Source organism: Macrotis lagotis, chromosome 2 (genome assembly GCF_037893015.1).
Source record: "Macrotis lagotis isolate mMagLag1 chromosome 2, bilby.v1.9.chrom.fasta, whole genome shotgun sequence".
In the NCBI taxonomy this organism is placed as follows: Eukaryota; Metazoa; Chordata; class Mammalia; order Peramelemorphia; family Peramelidae; genus Macrotis; species Macrotis lagotis.
The window spans coordinates 73138813-73165822 of NC_133659.1; the positions used below are offsets into that span (position 1 = coordinate 73138813).

At 34.9% G+C, this 27010-nt stretch overlaps 2 protein-coding genes across 9 annotated transcripts in view; one reads left to right on the forward strand and one right to left on the reverse strand.

Moving 5' to 3' along the window:
• The window catches only part of ANGPTL1 (angiopoietin like 1), a 28536-nt gene extending 11563 nt beyond the window's left edge, over window positions 1-16973 (reverse strand). The window contains exons 1-2 of the mRNA XM_074222130.1: window positions 16544-16973; window positions 8604-9464 (exon numbers count right to left, since the gene is read on the reverse strand). Of these exons, the coding sequence (XP_074078231.1) occupies window positions 8604-9426 (823 nt within the window). The 5' untranslated portion in view covers window positions 9427-9464; window positions 16544-16973. The remainder of the gene's footprint in view (window positions 1-8603; window positions 9465-16543) is intronic.
• RALGPS2 (Ral GEF with PH domain and SH3 binding motif 2) overlaps window positions 1-27010 on the forward strand; it is a 227747-nt gene that overhangs the window by 164821 nt on the left and 35916 nt on the right. For all 8 annotated transcript variants that reach the window (XR_012475605.1, XM_074222124.1, XM_074222125.1 and 5 more), the window contains 3 exons: window positions 20210-20347; window positions 21112-21202; window positions 25104-25171. Coding sequence is in view for 7 of the 8 variants with exons in the window: in XM_074222124.1 (XP_074078225.1) it covers window positions 20210-20347; window positions 21112-21202; window positions 25104-25171 (297 nt within the window). In the remaining variant the exon portion in view is untranslated. The remainder of the gene's footprint in view (window positions 1-20209; window positions 20348-21111; window positions 21203-25103; window positions 25172-27010) is intronic.

The following is a 27010-nucleotide window of genomic DNA, read 5'->3' on the forward strand; positions in this document are numbered from 1 at the left end:
AGTTGTTGCATTATACATAAATATAATTCTTTTCCATGTTATCTTAACTTTTCCTCTTTTGGAAAATATCAGCTATTTTTAATGGATCTCTTTTGCTTTAAAAGCCACTGTTCAAATTTACTTAACACCTAAAGGAACTTTTAAGTAATGACCTGGTCTCTAAGCCATACTTATTCCTTTATTCTTCACAGAGAGGTACTCAGTTTATGATAGGCTTATAGAGATTGAATCTGAGTCCCTAAGATTTTAGTGCATCTTCAAGTTTTTCTTTTCATACTTCAGTTGTTTTAAATTTGAATTTTTGCATGAAGTTTTTAGCTTTCATATCCGTTGGATTAAATTTGTTGAACAAAAGTTCTACTGAACTTTTTTCTGAAATGCCAACTTAAAATACAGAATTAAAATTAGGATTGGATATAGCTTTCTTTAACCAGAAAATACATGAAATGTTCACATGTACTTTCAGTATATTTTTAACATGTATTTTTTAAATCATATTTTGGTTAAATATTTGAGGATTTTGTCATTCATATCCAGTGACCTGTCATTGATTTGCTATGTAACTTTGAACATTTATATAGAAAGGTGACACAAGAGTAATAAGAGATTATTCAATAAGAAATGCATTAACAGTGAAATCCTTGAAAATTAGATTTATTTTCTTATGGTGATGTTTCTGTTTTATAATTTTCCACATACTCTGTAACTACCTATTGCTTTCTCCATCTTAATGAAATTGGAAAGTTGTAGTTCAGTTACCCAGCTGTTAAGTGGTGAGACTGGTCTTGAACCCAGGTCTTCTGACTAGTTGACTGCACTAGAAGTCTAATCAAATGTTTTCGTTTCTTGTTGTTGGCATCTATTTGTAGCTTTCAGCAAGGCAAACTGAAAATTTTCAGTTTTCTGTTTGTAGTTATTTGTTATGAATTTTTTCAGTTTCAGTAGAATTTATATGCATGGATCACCATGGTAGAGTGGGGAAAAATTTTGTTGAGTATTTGTAGATCTAGGATTTAATTCTAGCTTTTCCCCCAGTCTCCCTGACTTTTGGAATATCTTTTCACAGCTTTTGGATACAAACAAAATAGTTCCTGGCTTCAAAGAGCTTATGTTCTGAGGGAAAATAACCTATCCATGTAAATAAAGACAAAATATAAATTATATTTGTAAAAGGAGTCAGCATGAATTTAAATGATCATAAAGCTCTTATCAAAAGTCTTGTGATTTTCTAAAAAAATTCAAATAATAACCCCAAAGAGGTAAACATTATAAAGAAAAGCACGAATGTGGTGCTTAATTTTGATGTAGAATCTGAGTTCTTTTTATCAATTTGATTTTATCCTCAATTTTTTCTTCTATTAAATCAGATCTTCTTTGAATCAGAGAACTGTAATTCTACAGATCAAAGTTGCTGAGCCAAGATCCTTGCTTCTCAGCTCATTTCTAACAAGTCATCCTTAAGGGAGGACTTGGGATTCTGTTTGATTTTTTCCCTAAGATCCTAGGACCTCTTCTGCCTCTGACTGATGTGACAACCTCCACCAGGAGCCCTGCCCAATTCTTCAGTGACTTTTGTTGGTTTGTTTGTTTTTGCAAGGCAGTGGGCTTAAGTGACTTTCCCAAGGTCACACAGCTAGTAACAATCAAGTGTCTGAGACTGAATTTGAACTCAGGTCTTCCTAACTCCAGGACCAGTGCTTTGCCCACTGCACCACCAGCTGCCCCTTCTTCAGTGACTTTTAAACCTCCATATCTTCTGGTTGATGTTATTGTATGATGTTGCATACTTTTAGTTCTGTTGGACTTTCCTTTCTAGTAGCTAAGAATGCCTCATGAATCTTGTCAGTTTTCCTTATCTAAACTTTGTATTTCTGTTCTTGGCATCCAGTAAGCAATTTAATCAATGATCATATAACTTTAATGGATATCTCAGATTTCTGATAAAATTAAAATCTTGAATAAGATTAGTATTCTTAATGAAGCTGTCTTCCTGTTGGGGTTTTTTAATTTTATTTTATTTCCTTGGTCTCAGAGGAGTCCTTACTGAAAATGTATTTTGCATTCTTATCCTAAACAAAGCTTTTATACTGTCTCAAGAAAGGTATAAGATTTCTTCTGATTCTAATCAGTTGTTTCTGTAATGTCCAACTGTTTGCAACCCCATTTGTGTCTGAGTCCAGATTTGAACTCAGGTCCTCCTGACTGCAGGGCTGGTGCTCTGTCCACTGCGCCACCTAACTGCCCTTACTCATCTATTTTATATACAAAGAAAATAATGAAGTACTTAGGACAATTTTCCTTAAGATAGGGCTTCATGCTCTCCCCAAAAATCCATGCCTGAAATGGCTTCCCTCCTAATGTCCACTTTCTTCAAGAATCAGCCCCCAGAAGACCCTTCATGAGTCACACAGAGGCACACAGCCATGTGCATGCATGCACCCACACATACACATGTATATATATACACACATCACAATCTTAGTGTAGCCCCCAGGAGTCTGTCAGCATTTTCTGGGAGGGCTTGTCTGTCTGTCACACACTGCACATATGCATAGACACAGCATGCATATCTGGGCAGGGGACGGGGGTGTTTTCCCATGGCCTGGCATATAATAGATGCTGGTTGGCTGCATTCCACCCCATTTAACTCTTTATTCACAGCAAGCAGTAGTAGTATCCGGAGCACTGCAATACTAGGACACTCATAATGGTAGGCTCCATCCAGCAGCACAGCTCTGATGTGGAACATTGCAGCTGAATTGGACAAGAGTCTTTGAAGCCCTCAACTACAAAGCCCTTCAGGGAGGCCCTCTGGAAGATCTAGGGAGCCTAGAGTCTGTCAGAGGGGCCAGCGTCTCTGTCCATAGAGAGGTTCAAAATCCAGGTGTGGCTTTTAGGGGAGCAGAAATTCAAAAAGGCTTCGTGTAGAAGGTGGTGCCTGTGGTGAATTTTGAAAGAAAGAAGTAATTCTATGATGTGGATGAGAGGAGAAGTGCATTCTGGGTACAGATAAAAAGCTCAGAAATTGGAGGCGATGAGTGATGTATGAGGAGCAACAATATGGCCAGGCAGGCTGAAGTGTGGAATACTAGAAGGAGAATAAGATAAGATTGGAGCTGTATTAAGGACTTTAAAAACCAGATGGACGAATTGAGAATTTATCCTAATGGCAGTAGGGAGCAGAGTCTCCTGTTTATTGAGTGGGAGAGTGGCCTAGTCAGATTAGCATTTTTGGAAAATTACTTGGACTGCTTGGAGAATAGTGTGATAGGGGAAAGGGAAGAGACTGGTTAGGAAGGTGACAGCCACTGCCTCAAGGGTAGAGCGCTGGCCTGGAGTCAGGAAGACCCGGATTCAGGCAAGCCCTCCCTGCTTTAGTTTTCTGAAGCAGAGCATCAGCCTGAACCCATAGCAAGCTCACTTGCATAAATGTTTCCTATTTGTGAAGCTAGGTCTGAAGGGTGAGGAGGAGCAGGAAGACAGTGGCTGAAGCTCCAAAGTTATCCTTGTCACAGATTGAGCCTGGGGCTCTTGCCTTTTATGATTCTGGGCACCTCTTTGGCAAAGCCCTTCTCCTAATTACATTGTGAAATGCATAAAATAAAATGGAAGCCAATTATAAATAAGGATGACATTAAAACAAAATATGAGTTTAAAAAGTCTTAAAATAGATTGCATTAGCTTTTAGCTTCCGCATCTCACTACTGAACCTGTAATCCACCTAACCAAACAGCCAACCACCCAGGTCTCATCCATTTTGTATCAATGACAATCTATTTATTTTATCCTTAAGTATCAAACTTCACATTTATGTCTGATAAATTTCATCTTGCTGTATTTGCCTCAGGATTGTTCATGTATGTGTGTGTGTGTGTGTGTGTGTGTGTGTGTGTGTGATCTGCAAATTTAATAAAACTTGAACAGATAAGCATTCATAACCATAGGCCCAGGCACTGATCCCTGGGGTACTCCACTGAAGACCTTTTAGCCCCCTGACAGCTACCCAGGAGTCACTGTTCTGACCCAGAACGAACCTTTGAGAGCCAGGGATTGCTGCTGCCACCTGGTGGAGAATCTGGAATTATTGATTACTGAACTGGAGCTGGCAGTGAGCATGAGCCCCGCCAGTGACCTTGGAGCTTAGAGGGCCGGGCAGGAATCACAGTGTGGGCAGACTGGAAAGAAGCCTGACTAGCGTAAAGGGAAGCCAGGAAGTGAGGGAGGATCTTTTTTAGGACTTTTTTGAGACCCCAACTTGCTTGTAGACAGAGGCAGGAGGGAAGGATTAACATCCTCTTAAGGAAAACTTAATTTTGTTTGTTTGGTGCTTAGCAAAGTGCCTGGCATATGAAGGCTCTTAATAAATGCTAGTTGACTGACTGGCACAAATTTCTGACAGCAATTTCAGTCAATAAATGTGATTGTTAGGTTTTTAATTTTTTATAAATTAAAATTGAACTGAAATTCTAAAAATTTTTAGAATATATTATGTTGATAGAGCATAGAAATAAGGTTTTGTTAGATTTCAGAGAAAGTATTTGGCAAAGTACAAATTTTTACAGCAATTAACTGTTTGATTTAGTTTTTTCAAGCCACCCTAGAGTAGATGTTTGGTTCTTTTGGCCTGCCTTTAAAAAAGTGTGTGTGTGTGTGTGTGTGTGTGTGTGTGTGTGTGTGTGTACATATATATATTATTGTTTTAGAAAAATGCAAAAACAGGTATCAAATAAGATTTAAATTACTCAGTTAAAGTGTGGGTGCTTTCTGAATTACATAAAACAACAATGAATAAATTAAGAAAAGATTACTAGTCCAAAAAAAGTAGAATTATAGCTAGGTGAATATTTATTAGAAATATTACTTTAAAAAAAAGAAAAAAAGAAATATTACTTTTTCCACTATTCTAGGGGGGAAGAAATTTTAACTAAATATAAAAACACTGAGACCAAGATTTATTTTTTTGTTAAACTTTTGTCGTATATATAATCCTGTTTGAGTACAAGAGGATTGTTCAGGTCCAACTAGAGTGGAGGGGCAGAAGATTTGTAGTTTTCACAGAAAATAGAAATCATAGGATTTAGATTTCAAGTTAGAAAGGACAATAAGGATTATGTAGTTCAACCTGATCATTTTTATGATTAGGGAGCAAGTTTTTCCCCCCAATGTGAAGTGGTTGAAATTTTTTTTAAAAATCTTAAACTAAATATAGTCAGATATAGCTCAAGAACCAAACAAAATAACATTGAACTGACCTAGCATCTGGATCTGGTTCTACCACAAATTAGCTTTGTGTTCATAAGCAAAATTTATCTCTCTGGGCCTCAGTGTCTTCATCTAGAAAATAAGGAAATTTAATCTTCCTTCTCACTCTTAAGTTTTGTGATTATGTAAAATGAGTGATTTATAAGTCTAGCTCACATTGCATCTCATAGCATTTCTTTGGTTTACAGTTTTTCTGACAACCCTGCACATGAAATAATTCATAGTATCATCACTCCCAGCTTATTGATACTGAGGGACAAAAAGGTTAACTGACAAGCAGATTTGAATTTGGGTCCAAGTCACTTCACTCATTGTATCTAGGATTGAATGAACAAGTCTGAAAAACTTCTTCAATTGCCTTTATCCATCTGATTAAAATTGATGAAAAAACAATTTTTACAGAAAATTATTATTGCTTCCTCAACTACATTGTGTTGTAATCCTAATAATGTGCTATATTAGAATATTATCTTTTCTTCTTTTGAATGTATTTTATTTTCTAAGGTTTTTGAATCGTATCTGTTATGCTTATGGCCTATTGTGAAATAATTCTGGAGAAGGTACCACTCAGGCCATATTAACTTAAACAATTCATATTCTAAATCTAAGACATTTCATAAATAATACTATACATTTAAGTTTTAAGTCATGTAAATTTTACATTCACTTGAGTTGATAAACTGTTTTCTTTTTAAATATGGAATTCATATTGTATTAGAATTTCATTCTTAAGAATTTAAAATTATTAAATTAAATTGCATGACTTACATATTAAAATCTCCATGGAAAGCAAGCCAAAAAAATTTATTTTTTGAAACTTGGCCTAAAGTAGCTGCTATTTTTAGGAGAAGAAAAATAGTTTAATATTTTTTTTAAAATATCAAGAGGAAACTTCTCAGTTTCCTTTGGGTAGAAAATTATATGCAGACAATATTTTTTGATAGTTGTGAATTTGACAGATTCAAAAAGTGACACCAATTTGGTCAATTTTTTTTAAATGATTATGTAAATGGTAGGAAGCCTAATACAGTTTGGCTAATAAGATTAGACTACATCCTCCTTGTGCTTCAGTACTGAATCTTTTTTTTTAACTTGAAAAATTAACTTTCCATCTGGATTGTATAATTCCTCAATTAGCATACTAATTAACAGTTATTCGTGTCTGATTGTGGTAAATTACATTTTTTAATAATTTTCTTAATGCCTAATGAGAAAATAGAAAAATAAATAAGAAAGAAACTTCTTTGGCTTAAAAATTTGAAAATTGAACTTAAGACCAAATGCCAACTCAATATAGAATGATAAAGGACAATAATCTATAATGATTGATTTAACCTGTCTGTTATGTAATTCATCTTGTTCATTTTAATGAACTTGTGCATACACTCAGAAGGATTCAATAAATAAAATCTTAAGTTTAGTATCAGATATCTAAAGCTAATAGGGATATGTACGCCCATCTGCTTTTTGTTAACTAAGTATTTCCTCTGAGACCTAATAAATCTCCAAGGATACTGGGGTCCCTTTACTTATTTTTAATATTTTGATCATTGTATTTCAGTATAGTTTCTTTTGTCATCCCATGTGTCTTTGCATAATGTTGTTTTGTAATTGTTAAGTTAAATAGATATAATGGATAAAGCTATTGAATTGTTAGAAATCTGCATCAGATTTTCAGAAAAAAGACTCCCTAAACTATCATTAATTTTCATACATGTCTATGGTTGGTCAGTTGTTGTGTTGCAACAACCTAGGAAAATAGGTCATAATGTTAAAAGATTGAGATACTTGAAGACAAAATTAACTTTTTCTACAAATTAAGATATTTTCCTCTTATTTTATCTGAATTTGTTTGGTTAATAAATAAAATTTAATTTTATGGTTAAATCATTAATCATCAGGCATTCAGATCTTAACACCTGTGCTCACTGGCTTCCTGATAATGGTCCAGTCACTTATCCTCACCAAATTGTTTGTAAAGCCCTGATGAAATGAGTCCACTTAACTTTAAGGGACTCTAGGTTAATTATCTGGGGAATCATTCATATCAATTTATTGCTGAAGTCACAGGAATAGATATCTCAGAGAGAAAGAGTTTAAAAAGAAGAGCAAAGGGCCTCCTGTGTCATTCCCTAAGCCCTGTTCATTCCAGAGTGTTTGGATGGATCAATCAAGAAGCCCACTGAGTAAGGCACTGTGCAGAGGACGTCAAGCTATTGCTCCTCTCAGCTTTCCTTCTAGTAAACATGCTCTAAGAAGATAAGCCTTGGAAAGGGACAAGAACACCTGCCAAAGAAAAAGGAAGCTGGGAAAAACCAGGGCTGACATTTTCTGAATGGCAATCAAACCAACCACTTCAGTGAATGGTTTACAGTTTCAAAGCACCTTGACATAATTCTTCCATTTTATAAAAGAAGAAATTTAGGCCTAAAAATATTTACTTATTTAAGCTGACCCCAGTAGTCACAGTCAGATCTTTTAGTACCTAATCCAGTGTTTGTCTATACTGTTCTAACTCTTCAGTAAAGTTGGACTCCATAATACGTCTTAAACTGAAGAAAGGAGTTGTGTGGGAAAGGGAGGCTTAAAAAGAATAAAGATGGTTTAAAATAATCTTTTGTGAACTGATGTTTTAGGGAATCATTAAAAGAAAAGTCCTGGGTCCTGATTGAATTTAGAGAATATGAACATAAAAGGCAGGTCATGATAACTCATTATGTGACTATTGCCAGCAGATCTCTTTGTCCTGCAAGCAATGATTAAAAAAAGCAAATTTTGGAAGTCCTCCAGGGTTGACAGCAATAGCTTCCACTGACTGGCAAGATTTCAGGGGATAGTAGAGGGGAGAGAACAAGGGAGAGGGTCCATACAGCTTAGGTGCCAAGTTGAATTTGCTATTGCTATTCAAAATATACAAGTATTCACCTGTTTGTTTGTTTTCCCGGGGGGGGGGGGGGGGGGGGGGGCTGGGGTGGTTGGACCTGAAATTTTACTGGTGTGAAATTTCTAGTCATTGGACTACTGAAATTTCACTAGTAAAGATTTTCTTCTACCAAAGTGAATTATCACCTCCTCTGCAACATTTAAGTCTTAAAGAGTTGTGTGGTGGACCATGGTTGGGGAGGGTCTTGAGGAGTTTGATAACTTGAACTCAGAGATGTTCCTGGTTCTGATAACAGATTTTGATATCATATCTACTGCACAATATGTTGCAATAACAAAACTTAGTAGAATCATAATGAGCATTAAGGTATTTTTCTGCTTTTATGATGTACATCTTTAAACTGTAAACCATAAAACTCTCACCCTGTATATCTCTTAATAAGGATTGCATAACTTACCTTCATTGATGAATGTTACTGGAGGTATCTTGAAAGGACTTTTGGTGGGTGAAGTTGCAGGATCAGGTGGTGGCCTTAGATCTCTAGGATAACTTGGATCTCTCTGTATCTCATTACCTCCCAGCAAACCAGGAGTGTACTGTTGGCTGCTAGGAATATGCTGTGGCACCACCTGAACAAGAGGAGGAGAGACGTGGGTGTCCTGTCTGGAAAATATCCGCAGGCACTGCTCCTCCAACAAAGTGATCATCACCGATTGATTATTTACAAGATCAGTCAGAGAAGCATATTTCACCTCTAGCTCCCTGTACCTTGTTGCCATCTTCAACATTTCTGTTGTGATATTGAGGATTTTGTTTTCCAGTTGGGAAAGCTCAAGTGAATTATCCCTCTTACGAATAATCTCATGCAAGAGTTGCATATAAAGTTGAGTGACCCGGGAGTTCATGTTACGACTTTCTTTTCTCAGCAGCTTTACCTCATTCACAATATTTCCATCTACGTCTACCACCAATTGCAAGATATCTATCTCCCGTTTCTGCTTGGAGAGTACATCCTTCAGGTTCTCTATGTCCATCCTTGTGATCATGTCTTTTATGTTGCCTGCATCTTGCCCTTTGGTGTTGACACAAATTGGCCCTGTTATTTTTTGTTCAGGTACCAGGAATGTATAACCACATTTCTTTCCTTCCTCTCTACCATCTGCCGCACGTGGGTACCTCCGCTGGGTTAATTTTTGGGTTTTGGACTGTCCTCCTGTGCATTGTCCAATAGACGTTAAAAAGAAGAATAGCACACCTAGAGTCCAGATAAAAGCCTTCATTTTGAAATGAGGTTGTGTAGTGATGTCTTTTTGAAAAACTAATCCACGAGGAGGGGGGAAAAAGTAAAAATAATTAATATTAATTAATTTTTGAGGTCTAGAATATAAAAAATTATGCTTGGCAGAAAATGAAGATTTTATTGATAAGAAAAATATAACTATAATTCTTATCCTCCTAGTCAAAATTAGTCTGTCTTGGCTTTTTTTTTAAGTTCCTCTAAGCAATATTAATTTGTAATTTTCCTACAAAACAGGTTAAAATAGTTCTACCCGTTCTACTAACTTTGAAAAAAGCTATTCTGATAAATCTATCGACTTAACACTATAAAATGATGCCAGTTTTTTCTTAGATGTAGTATAATTAGAGCATCCTAAACTGTCAACCAAGTAAAACAATCTCTGTTTTTACCTGATATCATATTGTAATGGTTCATCTGATTCTTGAGCCTAGTGGTCCTTCTCTAAAAGCCTAAAAACTGTGTCAGGACACTGACAGTGAGGATATTTCCAAAAATCTAAGACAACATGGATTTTTGAGCATATTCTTTTCTAATGAAAGTAAGAAGAAATACAATTTAACTTGCTTTTTGCTCTACAATTATACTTTTACTATAAGATATATCATGATATGAGATGATGACATAAGACTGAGAAATTCTGCTGTTCTCTTAAGCAGAATTTGTGGACTTTTTCTCCCTCTGTTTTGGCAGTTGAGAGAGATTCCTGATTTTACTAGTAGAGGAACTCGATGACCCAGGCACATCACCACAAACCCACTACACCCCAGTAGGTTCTGTTCCTAAATTGCTGGAACAAAAGTTTCATGCCTTCTGGGGATGGGTTATTCTCATATAGTTTTTGTTTTGTTTTGTTTAGGTTTTTGCAAGGCAATGGGGTTAAGTGGCTTGCCCAAGGCCACATGGCTAGATAATTACTAAGTGTTCTGAGGTCACATTTGAACTCAGGTCCTTCTGACTCCAGGGCCAGTGCTCTATCCACTGTCCTACCTAGCCACCCCTATTCTAATATAGTTTAAAAAAAAAACATGAGGGTGGCAAGGTGGCACAGTGGCTAGAGCACTGGCCTTGGAGTCAGGAGGACCCAAGTTCAAATCCAACCTCAGACATTTAATAATTACCTAGCCGTGTGGCCTTGGCCAAGCCACTTAACCCCATTCCCTTACAAAAACTAAAAAACAAAAAAAAAAACCCACAAAGTATGGGTTTTTAAAATGATTTTCGCAAATTTCTAAAAATGTGTAGAAAACTCAAAAGAAGAAACCAGGTACAGACACATCTGGTTTATTTTTTAGCAATATCATAACTTCCACTAAAGTTCTCAATGTCACAGAATGAATAGAAGTGAATGGGTTCTAAAAGGCCATCCTAGAAGAACATAATTTTAGCAGATTAGAAGATCTGACTATTGTGGAAAGATTGGCTTTCAACCTAGCCACAAACCAAATGAAGGAAAGAAAACATGAAGAGAGTCCTAATAAGCTTAGACTCTAAAAATCTGGACTTGGAAATCAGACTGATGTTTGGTGACTAGGGAAAAAATAAATTGGAGCCAATGTAATAAGAAAGTCTTAATGCTCAGTAATGTCCTGCTCTAGAGCCAAGGAATCCTGGGATTATAGTCTCCATGAAAAGTCCTATTTTTCCTTTTGACTATACTTTACCAGTTTTGTTCATCTGTTAATCTGATAAAATTCGGGAAATTTATTTTGCTTTTGTTATCTTCCATTCACCTAATGTTCAACTCCAAAAAAAACTTCATTTCCATTTTCTATTTACTCACAAACATAGATACATACACACGTATTGTGTGTGTGTGTGTGTGTGTGTGTGTGTGTGTGTGTGTGTGTGTGAGACAGACAGACAGACAGACAGAGCTAGAGACAGGTAACAGGAACTTGTTGGTACAATTTGCTTGTTGATACAAACTACTACTAAGTGTGCCTGAATATCAGTGCTTTTATCTTCGTATTTTACACAAAAACTCATCACTGTGCCTTCTTTCTTTACCTGTATCTTTGACTTCAATGGAGAAGTTTGTTCTCCAGGGTTAGCTCTATTTTCACATAATAGTAAAGGAGAATGAATATTGGTCATATAATCTAGTTATTGTTGCCAGTCTTTTCTGACAAGGGAGGTAGGCATTGAATGGTTTTAATTTGGGCCAGATGGATCGTACACTTAGCAGATACACTTGCACTGAGAAACTCAATGTTAAAACTCCAGAGGACTTTCAAAGCTTCTTAGTTAATGTTTCTCCCTTCTTTCTTCTTTCACTGTCAAAGGAATATCATTGGGTCATTCTTGCAAAGTTTTGTTTCCATTGCTAAGTGGGATAGTCTCATAATTCTGCATTTCGAAGTAATAAATTGGAAGGGCACACAAAGCAAATACTGGTAAATACAGCACTTTTTTAGGGATCTCCATTCCATCTATAAGGTTTACATAACTAAATAGGTTAGATGTTACAAACTCTCTAATTTGAATATTGCTGTAAGAGAGAAAGCCACTCAAGAATAAATTCATTTGAACACAAAAACACCTTTAAAGAAGGATAGAATCATCACTTTAGAATTGGAAAGGTCCCCTGAGGCAATCTAGTCCCATCCTATCTTTTTAAAAAGGAGGAATTAAGCCCTCCCAGAAGGCTAATTTACCTAGTCACACAGAATAATGACCATCCTAGCTTAGTTTTCTTGTGATCCAGACAATTTTTTCCTATTTCTAGGAGTTAGCACAGTTCTAAGAGAATATTATAAAGTTAGATTAAGTTTTTGTGAAGACAATACTGAAAAACTTTATGTTAAAAATTATTAATAATACCAAATGAAAAGGCCTTGGAATTTTAAACTTCATTTATTTTTTTTATTATTTTCTGATATTAGCAAAGCATTTATTAAAGCTTTGTTGACTTCTTTGTCTATTAAAGTGTCATCTCATTGAATGGAAACCTGAAATATAAATATATGTGAATTTTTTTCCCCCTAAAGCAAATTCAGATAGTTAAGACTTTTGATCTGGTTTTGCACTGAAGAGTATAAAGATCATTAAGATTGTTCCTGGATCTTAAGTTAAGTTCAGGAACTCGGCCTGGGTTCTTCTGCCTCCTTCCACTATACCATACTACCTCTCTAATTAGGGAGTTCTGGCATAAACATTAGCTATCAGGTTATTTGTTTATTTAGGTTGTTTTTGGTGGGGGGGGGTTAAGATTAGTCACTCTGAAAATTATTTTAATAATGTAGATTTATATAATATTTATATAGATTTATGTAATAAATTTGAAGAGAAGCTTCCCATTTACATTAAGTTCATTGTCTAAGTCCATGTTACTGAACACTTGGCCTTGGACTACTAGTGCAGCAAACCAAAATGCAAATAATCAGCATCCCAGATGACTATTTGAAAGAGATGCTGTAATACATTTAATCTGTTTACTATTAAAATCTGTTAAATTTATCTCACTAGCAACATGAAAACTTCCTTTTGAATTCCAAACTGAATTAAATTGATCTACTAAGCAAAACAAGGCACTATCTCTAAACTGTCAGAGAACTTCAAAATAAATAACATTTTGTAAGCATCTTCTAGTCTGTCATCTCTGACATGAGTTTTATAGACTAATAAAATCATTTCCACCTAAAACTTTAGTTGTGCCCCCTGCACTAGTGTTTTGTTTTGTTTTTTGTTTTTAGGTTTTTGCAAGGCAAATGGAGTTAAGTGGCTTGCCCAAGGCCACACAGCTAGGTAATTATTAAGTGTCTGAGACCGGATTTGAACCCAGGTACTCCTGACTCCAAGGCTGGTGCTCTATCCATTGAGCAACCTAGCAGCCCCTGCACTAGTGTTTTAATAGGATTTTCCAAAATATGGAATAGCTTACCTAAATTAAAATGAAACCAAATATATTTGTATTACTATACAGTAAAGTTCATTATGGTTACATGTAGCAAATATATGGCCCAAATGATGTGAAAAATCACTTGAGCTACCACATACTTGTTAAGGAGAATTGGAGACCTGATTTCAGAGTAATTTACTTTTTTTAGGGAAAAGAAAAATTTTAATTCCTTTGTAGATTTAAATTAAAAGTAAAGTAAATTTTAGCCGACCCAAGCCTAAATTGACATTACTTTTTTCTTTAAAAAGTAATGACCTCACTGACACCTAAACCAGAACAGGGCACCATGTTTTTCATGTTAATGGACTAGTTACGTCATTTAGTTTTGACAGGAAAAAAATTAGATCTCTTAAATCCTAAATTCAGGTCTTGACAGGTAAAAACTTGGTTTAAAAATACATCTACTGTTAAATTTCCTAAAAACATTCCCTCATTTAATATTTTTCCACATATGTTCAGTATTAAAAGTCAAGGACCCATAAATCTTATGTTACCTCATAAAATTTTTTTTTTGTATATGTTAAAATTTTCCTAAGCCCCAGGAGAATGTTATAAATTAGTTACAATATACTTTGGTTTAAATTCACATCTGTACATGGTTGTTTTGTTTTAAAAAAAACAATTTCAATGCATCAGGCTAATTTTATTGCTGATATTTGTCTGCTGATTTACAATATTACTGAATGGTGCAGAGAGGAAATAACAAGTCAAAACTGACTTCCTTTCAGATGGCAAACTTGAGAGCAATTGAATGGTTGGATTTTTACTGATGACCAAGTACAAGGGTATTTGGATCACATTGCGATTAGAGAGGTGTAAGTGAGATAAAACTATTATCCTGACTTTACAAATGAAGTTAATAATGCTGCATTCATAAGTAGAAATGTCTAAGCAAAGGATTACCTTACCTGTAAGGGACAGGCTTTACAATCAGCTTCAACGTTTATTGAGTCCCTGCAAGACACTAGGCTTAGAGACTTGACCTACACAGAAACTAAGCTGTCTCTGGCCTCGAGGTGGGGCATGCAGTGTTACTGATGAGGGAAGGGGGAAAATGGTGACACAAATACTTATAATGTCAGTTAGATTATATGTACATAGAAGTGCTGTCCAGTACTCTGGGTGATCCAAAGAGAGAGATTACTTCCAGGTGGGGAAGATCTGGGAAGGCTTCATGGAGGAGATATCAGGTTGAGTGTCTACAGATGGGAAAGATTTGGATTTCAACAGGAAGAGCATTCCAGGCCTAGGGATCAGTGTGAGCAGGAATATGAAAAGGCAAGACCTATTCAGAGAATAATAAATCCTGTGTAACTGCACTGCAGGGTATATAAAGTGAAGTGTTTCACGATAGATGGAAAAGATAAATTGGAACCAGGTTATTAGAATCTAAGGATATCAAGCTAAGGAGTTTGAACTTCATTAGGCAGAGGGAAACAACCATTGAAGGTTTTTGAACAGGAGAGTTATGATCAGAAATGTGTTGAGAAACTTGTGTAATACCATAAAATAATGAGGCATTGAATTAGGGGAAATAAAAAAGTTCAGGACTTTAGATACTTGGAATTTACTGGCTATAACAATTGCTTGGATCAAGATAAAGGGGGGGGGAATAAGATGTTGGTGTTTTGTGTCTGGGTGAATGCAGTACTGTGGCCAGTAACACAAACAGGAGAGTTAGCCTAAGTGGCAGGTTTGGAAAAAAGAAATGTGGTTGATAAAAAATTTTAAAAAAAATATAAATCTAGCTAAAAATAATGCTTTAGACATGAATCAATCTGAATGATGTCCTTATTTTAAGGACAACATATTAATGAAGTTCACATTGTTTCAAATTCAGTAATTGAGAAGTTCAATAAATGCCTTATGAAGTCTGTCAGTAAAGCATTAGTAAGTACCTTGAAATTCAGTCAATCAATAAATTTTGGTTCATTTATGGAGTTTTATGAAAACTGAGTTTAACACACCTAAATTTCAGTAAAATGATTACTACTGATTGATAACAAATGAATGCATAAAACTAAGCATTTTTAAAATGCTTAAAGAGAAATGGAAAATATCACTCATGTTTTGAAGAAAACCCAGTAGGGCTGTGAGGAAGTGTATGTCATAATGAGGGAGCCCATGTGCCCAACTTTAATCTCCCAATGTGCTGCCTGTCCAAGGGTGTAGTTGTGATTTTTTTCTTTGGAGCATTTTTTTCTGTTCTGTTTTATCGATAGGAGGCAAGAAAACAGAATTTGAATCGCCTTCCCCTCCCCCTTCTCTGACTTCTGGGTTTTTATTGCATGGTGTCATTGCTCTCTGCCTCCAGAATATTTCTATCATCTCATACTTTATTCAAAGAGACTATTCATCCTTAGTGAGGGCTTTAGTTTTATATTTCTTAATGTCTTTATGCTTTTTTAAATGACTCTTCCAGCTGTAACAGTTTCCTCTTATTACTCATCTGTAACTCATCTTAAAACAATTGTTACAATTGAAATTTGCAAGAGTATTTAAAGTTATACTGGTATTTTTTTGTGGATTTGATTTCCTAAAGATATAATGTTTTCTCCCTTTCTATTAACCTAGAAAATTTTGTAATATTAAATTATACTATAGTTTTGAGGTACATGGTCTCATTTTATCAATTTTCTTTTGTTCAGTGGTTTACTCTTCCTTGATTTGTCACCTTGCTCTCTTGTAAATGCACTTTGGTGTATCTACTATGCACATAGAGAAAAAGCTAGTGCTCACAGGCCTCTTCAGTAAAAGACAACAATTGTTTTGCTTTTCCAAATACATATGAACTCATTTTTCATCTGACCACAAACTTTTATTTTAACCAAATGTCTTTAATCTGAAGCCATTTAAGATTATTTTCAGATTTATTGTTGTTAACAAAAGAATTTTATATTTTGAATTATGTCTTCCACCTTTCATAGAAATTTTCATTCTCAATAGCTAATAAAAATCAACCATGAAATGATATGAATTTCTTGAATAGCATGTAATATGTCATTTTATATTGTTTCCACTGATCTCTAAATAATATTAAATTGTGGATTGTTCTGTTCCTATGTTCTGTGCTTATAATTAATTTTGGAATTCTATGAAAATGAAAAATAATCATACTGTAAATAATATGTACTCATTAAATCAAAAGTATAGCAACATACAATTTCTTAATCAATAAAAATGGGGGTAGGAGAAATACCTTATTGTTTGCTGAGTAGAGTGAATCCAGAGACAAACTTGATGCCTTTATATCTTGCTTTAAATTTTGAATTATCCATGTAGGCCTTTATTCATCTGTGACTCTAGTAGCAACTGCATTTTAAAAAAAGTGAACTGTTAGATCCAGGATTCATTCAAGAGCTTCTCCCTGTAGCTTTACATAGATTAATTGAATTAGAAAATCACTCTATATAGTTTTAGATAGTGCAGCATAAATTTCCATGTATGGATGTCTTTTTATTCCAGAAGAGAAAGCATTGTGTGGCGTTCCTGTGTCTGCTTCAGGCAAAAATGCAGTAGTAACCAGCTGCAGCTGACCCAGATTGTGTATAGAGTACCCTGGACTAGTGTTTTCTTTCTCTCCTGCTCTCCCAGCTTTGAAAGTTCAGCCCACGTATTACATCACCAAGAAGTTGCAAGAGAGTAGAAAAAAATCTCCTTAGGATTTCCTCCCAGTGGCCTTAAAAATAAAGAGTATAAGAGGAAGGGGCGGGGGGAAGACACAGTAGGAGGCTGAAAAGGCTCTGAACAAGGGGAGATTGTGTGCAGGTTGAAGGAAGGGCACCATCTGGAAACAGACTGGAAAGGTTCAGTGGGCAATTACAAAACTAACATTTTAGTCCACCAGCCCAAGTTGTCTTTTTAAGTTGAACCCTGAAACAAATGTTACTATACTCAATTCCATTTAGAGGAAAGATTCTTTCAGGTTGATATACTTGCCTTTTTTTGTTAGCCAAGACTGAAGGCCATACTTTGACTCGCAACACAGAAAGAATAAATGGTTTATGATACTTGCTTAATAGGTTGATAGTCTAGCAGTTATTAAACTTATTAAGAACTTTAATATTTTTGAAACATTAATATAGCTATATAATATTGCTTAGAATTAGGTTCTATATTTAAATGAAATTCTTTCAGAAACCTAATACTCTGTTGACTATGAAATTCTTCATTGCTTGACTGGTAAATTAGTCTGTATACTTCCTTCTATGAACTCTGCTTTAGTTTAGCTTATCACCTTATCAAGAAGCAATAGGGTCTCCATTTCTTTGTTGGTAGAACAGGGCGTGGACAATGAAAATGGAATGATCACTAAAAGGAAGACAGCTTTCATGATCCCTGGCCCTGTGGGGACCAGATAATGAAACAAATCTCACTTCTTAGGACATAGAGAGACCTGAGAATTTTCGGGGGGGGGGGGTCTTTGAATTCATGGCTTTCTGCTTTTGTTTTTAACTCTTTGCTGCAAAGTGGAGAGAGGACAGCTTGGCACACTGGATAGAACACCAGCCCTGGAGTCAGGACTGGAATTCAAATCCAGCTCAGACACTTAATTGCCTAGCTGTATGACCTTGAGCAAGTCCTTAATCCCTTTGCCTTAAATAAAAAAAAAATTTTAAAGCAAAATAGAAAGAATATCATCTCCAGAAACAACAGATTATTTTTTAAGACCTTTAGGATTAGGGTTTGGTTTAGGCATCAATACAATATAGGTACTTTTTTTTTAATTCTGCAATTATTCATTTAAAATTTGGTATCCCATCTCTCACCCTTCCTGGATTCATGCTATTCCCCCCCACTCCTTTCTTTTACTAGCTTTATGATTAAATAAATCACTTAACAAATTTGAGGTTGATTTTTATCATCTAGAAATGGGAATTATGACATTACTTAATCCATAGGGTTTTCGTAGCAATAATAATAATAATAATAGCTAGCATTTATGTAGCTCTTTAAACTTTACAGAGCACTTCTCATATATAATCTCGTTTAATCTTCACAAAACCCTATGAAGTAGGTACTGTTAATTATCCCTATTTCACAGATGTGGAAACTAATGCTGAGAGAATATTGCTATTTAAATAACACCTTTCTACCAATCCAAATAAGACTTGCAATCCAAACATACTTTTTTAATCAAATTCAACTCAAATATTTATCCTATGCCTCTCACCAGACATGCTCCCTTTTTCTAATATTTAATTCCTACTTATCCTGCAGAGTTTTAAGCCATATGCAGTGTCTCAACACTATTTCAGTTTCCTTTTTTTATGAACACTATATAATACTGCCTATTCTATTCATTTTGACCCTTAATCAGTAATTCAAATTCATTTGGCATTTGTTAAGTGCTTGGTACTGAGTATACAAGATGAAAATTGTCACTACTTTCAAGAAGCTTAATTTTGGTTGTTGACCATGGAAATAGAATAGAGGCATTATTACCTATTACCTGTTTCATAAACTCTTCATGTCTATCAACAGATACTGAACCACCTTGGAGTAAAATGAATACTTTAGGTACTACTTTTTCTTACACAAAGAAATAAAGTTGATAGCCCCTATCCCAGAGGCACTTAATGGTCTTGTTAGAGAGACAATATACATGTATGACAAGTTAAGTAATAATATAGTAAGTTAAATAATATCATAAGGCAATCAAATGAAAAACTAACATAGGGAATTCTTCATAACAGTCATGAAATGAATGGTGTAGACATCAAAGTAAAAAAAAAGGATGACTTGAAGCTGGGGTAATTAAAGTAAAAATTCATAGAACTGAGACTTCAGTTAGATCAGAATAAAGGCTGGGAACTTCTCTCTACTTAGAGGCAAGATGGCATGAGCTAACTCTCAGGTCTAGAAAGCCAAGAAGGCTTATTGTTCTACTTGGCCCCAGTAAATAGAACTAAGTTGTAAAGAGGCAGATTTAAACTTGGGCTTGACACAAAGAAAAACTTCATGTCAAAAAATGGAATGTACTACACTAGTTGGTCTTTTCAGGTATGAAATCCTTTTCAGTTGTAAGTACATGAGTATGATTGGATTGTTATGGGAAACAGAGGGAGAGAAGGCCAGAAAGGCCAACTCTCTCACCAGTTTTGATCTGCAGAGCAAGGACTGCCTCTTAGATTTCTCATAGTGCTCAAAGTAAGCAGTTAATAATGATAAATTAAATTATGGCTAGAACTACTGTACATAAACTATCGTTCTGGAGAGTAAGCAAAGACTAGCTAACTAGCTAACTTGTTCAACTTAGCTATTTCAAAAAGTGGATTGTCGATCTTTCAAACATCATAAATGTCTACATGAACTGAGAAATTTAAAAGTGAATAATTGAGTTAGGTTTTTAAATGAAACTAATTATCATTCTAAGGTCAGTGCTATAAATGTGCTTTTTTCATTTTCTTCCAACTACTTGTCCTTCCAGGTAACACTATATTGCTATTTGTATAAGTTATTACATGTGGGAAGAAGCAAAATTTAGTGCTTTAAATAATATCATGTTCATATTCTACTTTCAGAGATAATAGTATGTCAGTGAAGTTGTTTTTTTTTTACTTATATTAAGAGCATAGCATAGATTGTTGGTAATGACTAGAAAAAGACTTTTGAAGTGCTTCCCTACTGTTGGTACTCCCTGGTAATCATACATTATATTCAGTATCTCTAGTACCTAACTCTTCAAGAATTCACCATGCTATTCTGTGATATACCAGGGCCAAAAGAGTATTATTGATACTATTCTCACAATATGGAGAAGTTTAAAGAGCAAAACTACATAACATTTTAAAGTCATATTGTTTTAAAATTCTATTTGTGATTATAAGTAAGGAAAATATTCAATGTAATCTTATTGTTTCAGGCATCTATCTGTCAGATCTGACTTATATTGATTCTGCATATCCATCAACTGGCAGCATTCTAGAAAATGAACAGAGATCAAATTTAATGAATAACATCCTACGAATAATCTCAGATTTACAACAATCTTGTGAATATGGTAGGTTTTTGGTTAGTTTTCGCATTATTGAAGTTGACAATTCTAGAACATATGACTTCGTCTAATGGCATAACATTGGCAAATGGAGTGCCCTTGGGGCTCTGAAATTGATGCCTCTGCTAGCTGTTTTCAATGATTTATATAAAGACATATATGGTATGCTTATTAGATTTTCAAATGAATTTTGAGCAGTTGATCTGAAAATGATTTAAAAGCTAATGCAATCCTAGGCTACATTTTTTTTCATACTAACATAAATATATGAATCAAAAGTGTTTCAGTAAATTGGATGGTAGAAGTAAACTTTATACAGGAAATTCATTCAGTATTTTGAAGTTTCATGTTTTATATGAGGAATTTTAAATTGTACAACAAATACATACTTTTAAAGATGCATTGAAGCTTTTCGTTTTCTAAATACATCTGTCACAAACTTAAATTTACAGAATTTTCAAATGTTTAAATATGAAGGACTTTGATAGATGAAATTATTTTTCAAAACAAAGACAAAAGATGGTATTAGTTACACAGAGTTGTAATTTTGTCCATTGTAAGCAGTAGTTCATAATCAGATTCTGGTTATATTTTACTCCCAAGTAAAATTTCCATATGTTTTTTCCAAGTATAATACAGATAATATTTTTGCTTCAAAATGTCCTATTTTTATGGAGATGTCATAGATCTTGAATTTATTTTTAGATGTTTCTAAGCTTATCTTTTAAAGGATTATTATAAAATAATTGATAGTACCTTGTTTTTCCTAGATATTCCCATGCTGCCTCATGTCCAGAAATATCTGAACTCTGTTCAGTATATAGAAGAACTTCAAAAATTTGTGGAAGATGATAATTACAAGTATGTTTGGTCTTTATTAAATATATGAGGTTTACTTTTTTGTAGCTTCAGAATAGCAAACTTACTACTGATTGCCTTCTTTTACATAAATTTACTTTAATCTTATTGAAATTAATCTAAGATAATGTTCTCCATTCCTTATTAGAAAATCTTTTATCTCTCTTTTAAAATTTTTGAGATGGTTTAAGATATTGCCAATCATAATTGATTGTTTTTATTGTTGATTTTAAGTACTGAAGTTATATAAAAATGTTTTGATATATTGAAAATGAAAAACTTAATGATTCAGTTTGAACAGTAGTAAAAGTGGCTGAAGTATGTCAAGTTACTATTGATGGCTGAAACATAATATTTTACTATGTGCTTCAATTTGATAGGTAAGGATTATTGCCTTTTTTTAAGGTTAAGAAAATATTGAAAAATTCTTATCAGGGCAGCTAGGTGGCCTAGTGAATAGAGCACTAGCCCTGGTGTCAGGAGTACCTAAGTTCAAATCCCGCCTCAGACACTTAATAATTACCTAGCTGTGTGGCATTGGGCAAGCCACTTAACCCCATTGCCTTGCAGAAACCTAAAAAAAAAAATTCTTATCTCATAGGAAAAGTTCTACATTGAGAAAATGTTACTGGTTTTTTAAGTTAAACAAGAAAAAAAACTGATATTTATCTTGTCAACTAGTAATAATACATCATACATGCCAGTTTAAAAGATAAGGGTTTAATCTCTTGGGAGTAACCTTCATTTATTTTGTCAGTGTCCAAAAAACCTCCCAACCCTATTTTCCACACACACCCCCAGCCAAATAGGACCAGAAGGTATCATCACTGAGCCTCAAAGTGAGTGCAGAGAAGGGGCCAGCTTGCAAAGACCTTTAAATCCCAAATAGAGGACATTAGAGTTGACTTCTGGGAAGTAAAACTCAGAATTTTATTGACTGGGGTCTTAGGATGCTTTAGGAAAATAACTGGCAACTGAGTAGAAGATGGATTGGAATCAGGATCAGTCAGGAGATAGGAGGAAGCAGTGCCAACCAGGGTCATGAAAATCAGTGAGGAGAAATGATTAACAGGGTTCAAGCTGGTCAAAGAGAACAAGGCTCCTGAAAAGGAAGATATCCACTATGATCATTGGTAACTTTGTAAAGAACAGTTTCAGTTGAATAGTGAAGCTGGAAACCAGATTGAAGAGAATCAAGAATAAGAAGAGAGGAAGTAGGGTCACTTAGTAGTAACAACATTCTCAAGGAGTTTACCTGAGTAGAAAAGAAAGGTGTTTTTAAGAATGGAAGAGATATGAATTATATTTGTAGGCAGCACTACAATAGATAGGAGAAGATTTATGATTAGAAAGTAGGTGGAATGTTAGTGAGGATATCTGTTGGAGAGTATGAAAAAGAGGGATCAAGAATAATGTGAAGAGGCGGCTAGGTGGTACAGTGGGTAGAGCACCGGCCCTGGAGTCAGGAGTACCTGAGTTCAAATGCGGCCTCAGACACTTAATAATTACCTAGCTGTGTGGCCTTGGGCAAGCCACTTAACCCCATTGCCTTGCAAAAACTAAAAAAAGAAGTAACTTGAGGGGAAGGGGAAAGGCCAGATCTTCTTTTGATGGAAAAAGGGAAGAAATAGAAAGCAAATGTATCTAAGTGATATTGAGATGAGAAAGAGAGGAAAGAGGGTAGCTCTTGGCAAATGACCTCCATTTTTGTCCACATTGACATCAGTAAGAAATGTCAGCTAACAGATGGGAGAAAATACTATAAAAAGTATAACTGTGAAGTCAAAAGTCATATTAGTCTGACATTTATTCATATATTTTGAAAGGTTTAGATTTCGCTCAAACACATGATAACTATGTGATCCTGGGTAAGTCCTTCATTCCCCTGGGCCTCAGTTTCCTTATCTGTAAAATGAAGGAGGTGGACTGAGTCATTTTGTACACAAAAATTAATGATACTTAATATATTCTCTTCATAAAGCACAGAAATATTTAATGCATTTTAAAATTATTTCCATATGAAATGGTTTAAATAAAAGGATTTTTGCACTTAGGGGACTAAATAATAGTTACTTGTAAAATTCAGTTTCAGAGAAGTTAGGCATTTTTAGCTTAAACACAAGTCTTTGAGTACTCTAGAGATGCTTTCCAAGGTTTAAAATCTGCATTGAAGTAGATCTTATGCATGTTGATTGACATCATGGAGATGAAAAATCGAAACCTTATCTTAGAGATACTTTTGTTTACTACTTTGCCACCAGTTATCCTCTTTTGGGTAAAATACACAGATGAATATTCTTTACTTAAGAAATGATTCCCATTTTTCCTCATTAGATTCCTCCTATGAGATTTCATTTCCTACTATTTCTCTACAAAAGGATAGTTTTAATGTAGCCTACAGTCCTAGGCCCTATTGAGAACAATCAACTAGACCCAACCATGTGGAAGGGCTGTTATTTAGCTATCCTGCCTGGAATCTCATTCACCAGTGCTAGTTACTGTTGCTTCTTTATTATTAGCATTGGTTAATTTAAAAAATGCAGTAAAGTGGTTATTCAAGTGTTCTTTTTAAATTTCCCATATATGATTTTTAAGATTTTTAAATAATTCAATGGCATACTTTATATTCCCATTTTATACAGGAAAAAAGAATATCTGAATACTGTTTTACCAGCAGAGTATAGAAACACAAATTGATTAAGATTTCCATTTGATAGAATTCTTCAAAAAGTAGCTATTCGTGGCATAAATGTCATCATAGTTAGCATTTACATAACACCTTATATGTGTTAAGGAGTTTGAGAAGCAGTTTATAAAATACTATCTCATTTTATCCTTAAAACAATCTGAAGTAAATGCTTTTATTTCCATTTTTTATAGTAGATGAAATTGTGATAAACAGTGACTTGCCCAGGATCACACAACTTGGCTAGGATTTGAATTTGGATCTTCCAGGCCCAGTGTTGGATTCTCTGTGCCAGCTAGAGGCCTACAGTTTAACTTAAAGGGAAAAGCTTACTGACATAGCAGAATGTTTTCCTCTCTGAAACTTCAGTTTCACTCCAAGCTGAACTCAAATGTTTACTACATGGTAGGATTTATCAAAAACCTCAAGAATCCAAACCTGGAGGTCCCTTTTTTATTGTTAGCAATATACTAAAATGAATTTAAAATATTGATATTGAATAGAAGATTTTTTTAAACTGAGCACTTCTATGCTGAACAGAAAGTAATGAAACTAGTAGTTCTAAAAAAAAGACAAAAACTAACTTGAAACAATTTAGAGACCACTTTTTTCAAAATAATAATGCTTCACATTGAAACACTATGAAAAGACATGGTGAGCTGATAGACAACCATATATCTGCCAAGCATCCCAAAACAAAAGGCAGAAATATTTCCTTTCCTGACTGATATTTTCTATAAAGGTGGTTTTTGCTCTTTTTGTTGTTGGGTTTTTTTGCCTTCCTGGTGACAATTTTTCTTCATGAGGATCACTTTTAAGAACTGTTGGCCTAACTTATGTCATTGAGAAAAGTAAGGGTTTTGGGGGCAGCTAGGTTGCACAGTGGATAGAGCACCAGCCCTGGAGTCAGGAGTACCTGAGTTCAAATCCAGTCTCAGACACTTAATAATTACCTAGCTGTGTGGCCTTGGACAAGTCACGTAACCCCATCGCCTTAAATTTAAAAAAAAAGAGAAAAAAGAAAATTAAGGGTTTGGCTTTTGCGTGTGTGTGTGTGTGTGTTTTTCTGTGTAATTTATTGGAGAAGTAAGTTGTTGAAATTATTTTGTAAAACTATCTCTAGAAATGAGACATTAAAAGTTTATTTAATATGTTCAGCTTTTAAAGTCATTTATAGTAGTTTTATGTGAATTTTGTTGGTTTCTTCTTTAAATATAGGCTTTCATTAAAGATAGAGCCAGGAACAAGCACACCACGTTCTGCTGCTTCCAGAGAAGATTTAGTAGGTAATGTCCAATTTTTCATCATCAAGAAATGAAATAAAATTATCTCTTAATAAAATAGTTCTTTATTAGAAGATAATAATTTGCAAGTTGTATATATGGTTATAGTTATAGTCCATATGCAGTGCTAATATTTATGCTTAGTTTTTTTTTTAACAAAGTTTTGATTGTTAGCCATAGACCAGTATTGTTCTGAATTTGTAATTAGTAGAAGAGACAAAACATACATAAGAAAATATTTTAGGAGCCTTCAGTTAAGACCACAGAAATGTCTAGAGAAATCACCTATCATTCTGATTCTTCCAATTCCATTTAATAATTATGGAATGCTAGTATGCAGACTTAATTTTAGTATCCTAAAAAAAAACATACAGAGTAATCATGATCTACAAATAGCAGCCTAGTATAATGGATAGTGTGTGCTGGGCTTATTTGTAAGAACTGAGTTCAAATCCCACCTTAGATGCTTACTATCTTCGTCTTCCTGGGGAAATCACTTCAGATCTCTGTGACTTGAGTAACTCACTGGAACTTGCCTCCTGAATTCCAGTTAGTGATTTCCTTGAGATAATGAAATTACTCTTATTTGCATAATGCTGAACTTGAATTGCAAATTCAGTGATTAGAGTTTTATAATTCTTTACTTATATTAACCTCCATGTACTAGATACATTTTGTTACATGATCATAAAACATAAAGTATCTAATTAAAATAAGTCAGACTTCAGAGTTACTAATCCCTTGTGTGGCTATTATTCGTAATTTTAAAAATAAGTACAAGAGACCCTGGAATACTGTGCAGAAAATGTAAGGTATCTTAGCAAGAGGGCTCAGAGTATCCTAAATAATTTATTTTTGGTTAGGATAGGATCTGATTTGTTTTTCTAAAAGTACATAGAGTTTGATTTTGAGTCTTTCACCCTTCTGAACCCTTCCAATTTAACCCTGCTCAGTACTCTACTTGGAGAGAAAAATGGGTTCTACTTTTTTTTTTTATTGAAGCATCCTTAAGGAGAACTCATACCTCTGAATTTTCAAAGTGCCCTGGTATTAAGAATTTTTTTTTTCTTAAATTATATGGAAGGTTTTGTTGTTGCTTGGGCCTTTGATTTTATTGGTATTGAGAACTTTCTAGTGAGATTTTTCCCCACCTTGTCCATGCAGATTCACCCAAAGAGCTTCTTGAGCGCCTTGATCTCACCACCAGTGCCTGTCCCAGGCCTTGGGGTCAGGTCTTCCTGAGGCCAGCTCTCCATCTATTTGTCTCATTCTCCTAGTAGCCTGGAAAATGAATGTCGCTGACTGTTGCTAGAAACAGACCATTAGTGCAGCCCTAGGTGGGTGACACAACTGGGACCCAGAGAAGGTAGAGAATCCTTCAAAGATTATATGGGAGAGGGGCGGCTAGGTGGCACAGTGGATAAAGCACCAGCCCTGGAGTCAGGAGTACCTGGGTTCAAATACAGTCTCAGACACTTACTAATTACCTAGCTGTGTGGCCTTGGGCAAACCACTTAACCCTGTTTGCTTTGCAAAAAAACAAAAAAAAAAGATTATATGGGAGGAACTGAAAGACTGGCACAGCATCCAGGGTTCTTGACTCCTTTGGCAACTCTCATCATTTGATTGAAGATGGAGAAAGCCTTAGAGGCAAAGTAAGTGATGAAAGAGAAGCTTAGGTAAGGAAGGGAGGTGCTGGAAGCACAAGAGCCCTGGACATTTGTAATTTGTGATGTAAATTCTCTTCTCAGATCAAGAAACATGGCAAGCCAACATCTTGTGGTCATATCATCCAGGTGGTGTCTTGTTTAAAGTGCTTGCTTAATGAAAGAAGAGTCCTGC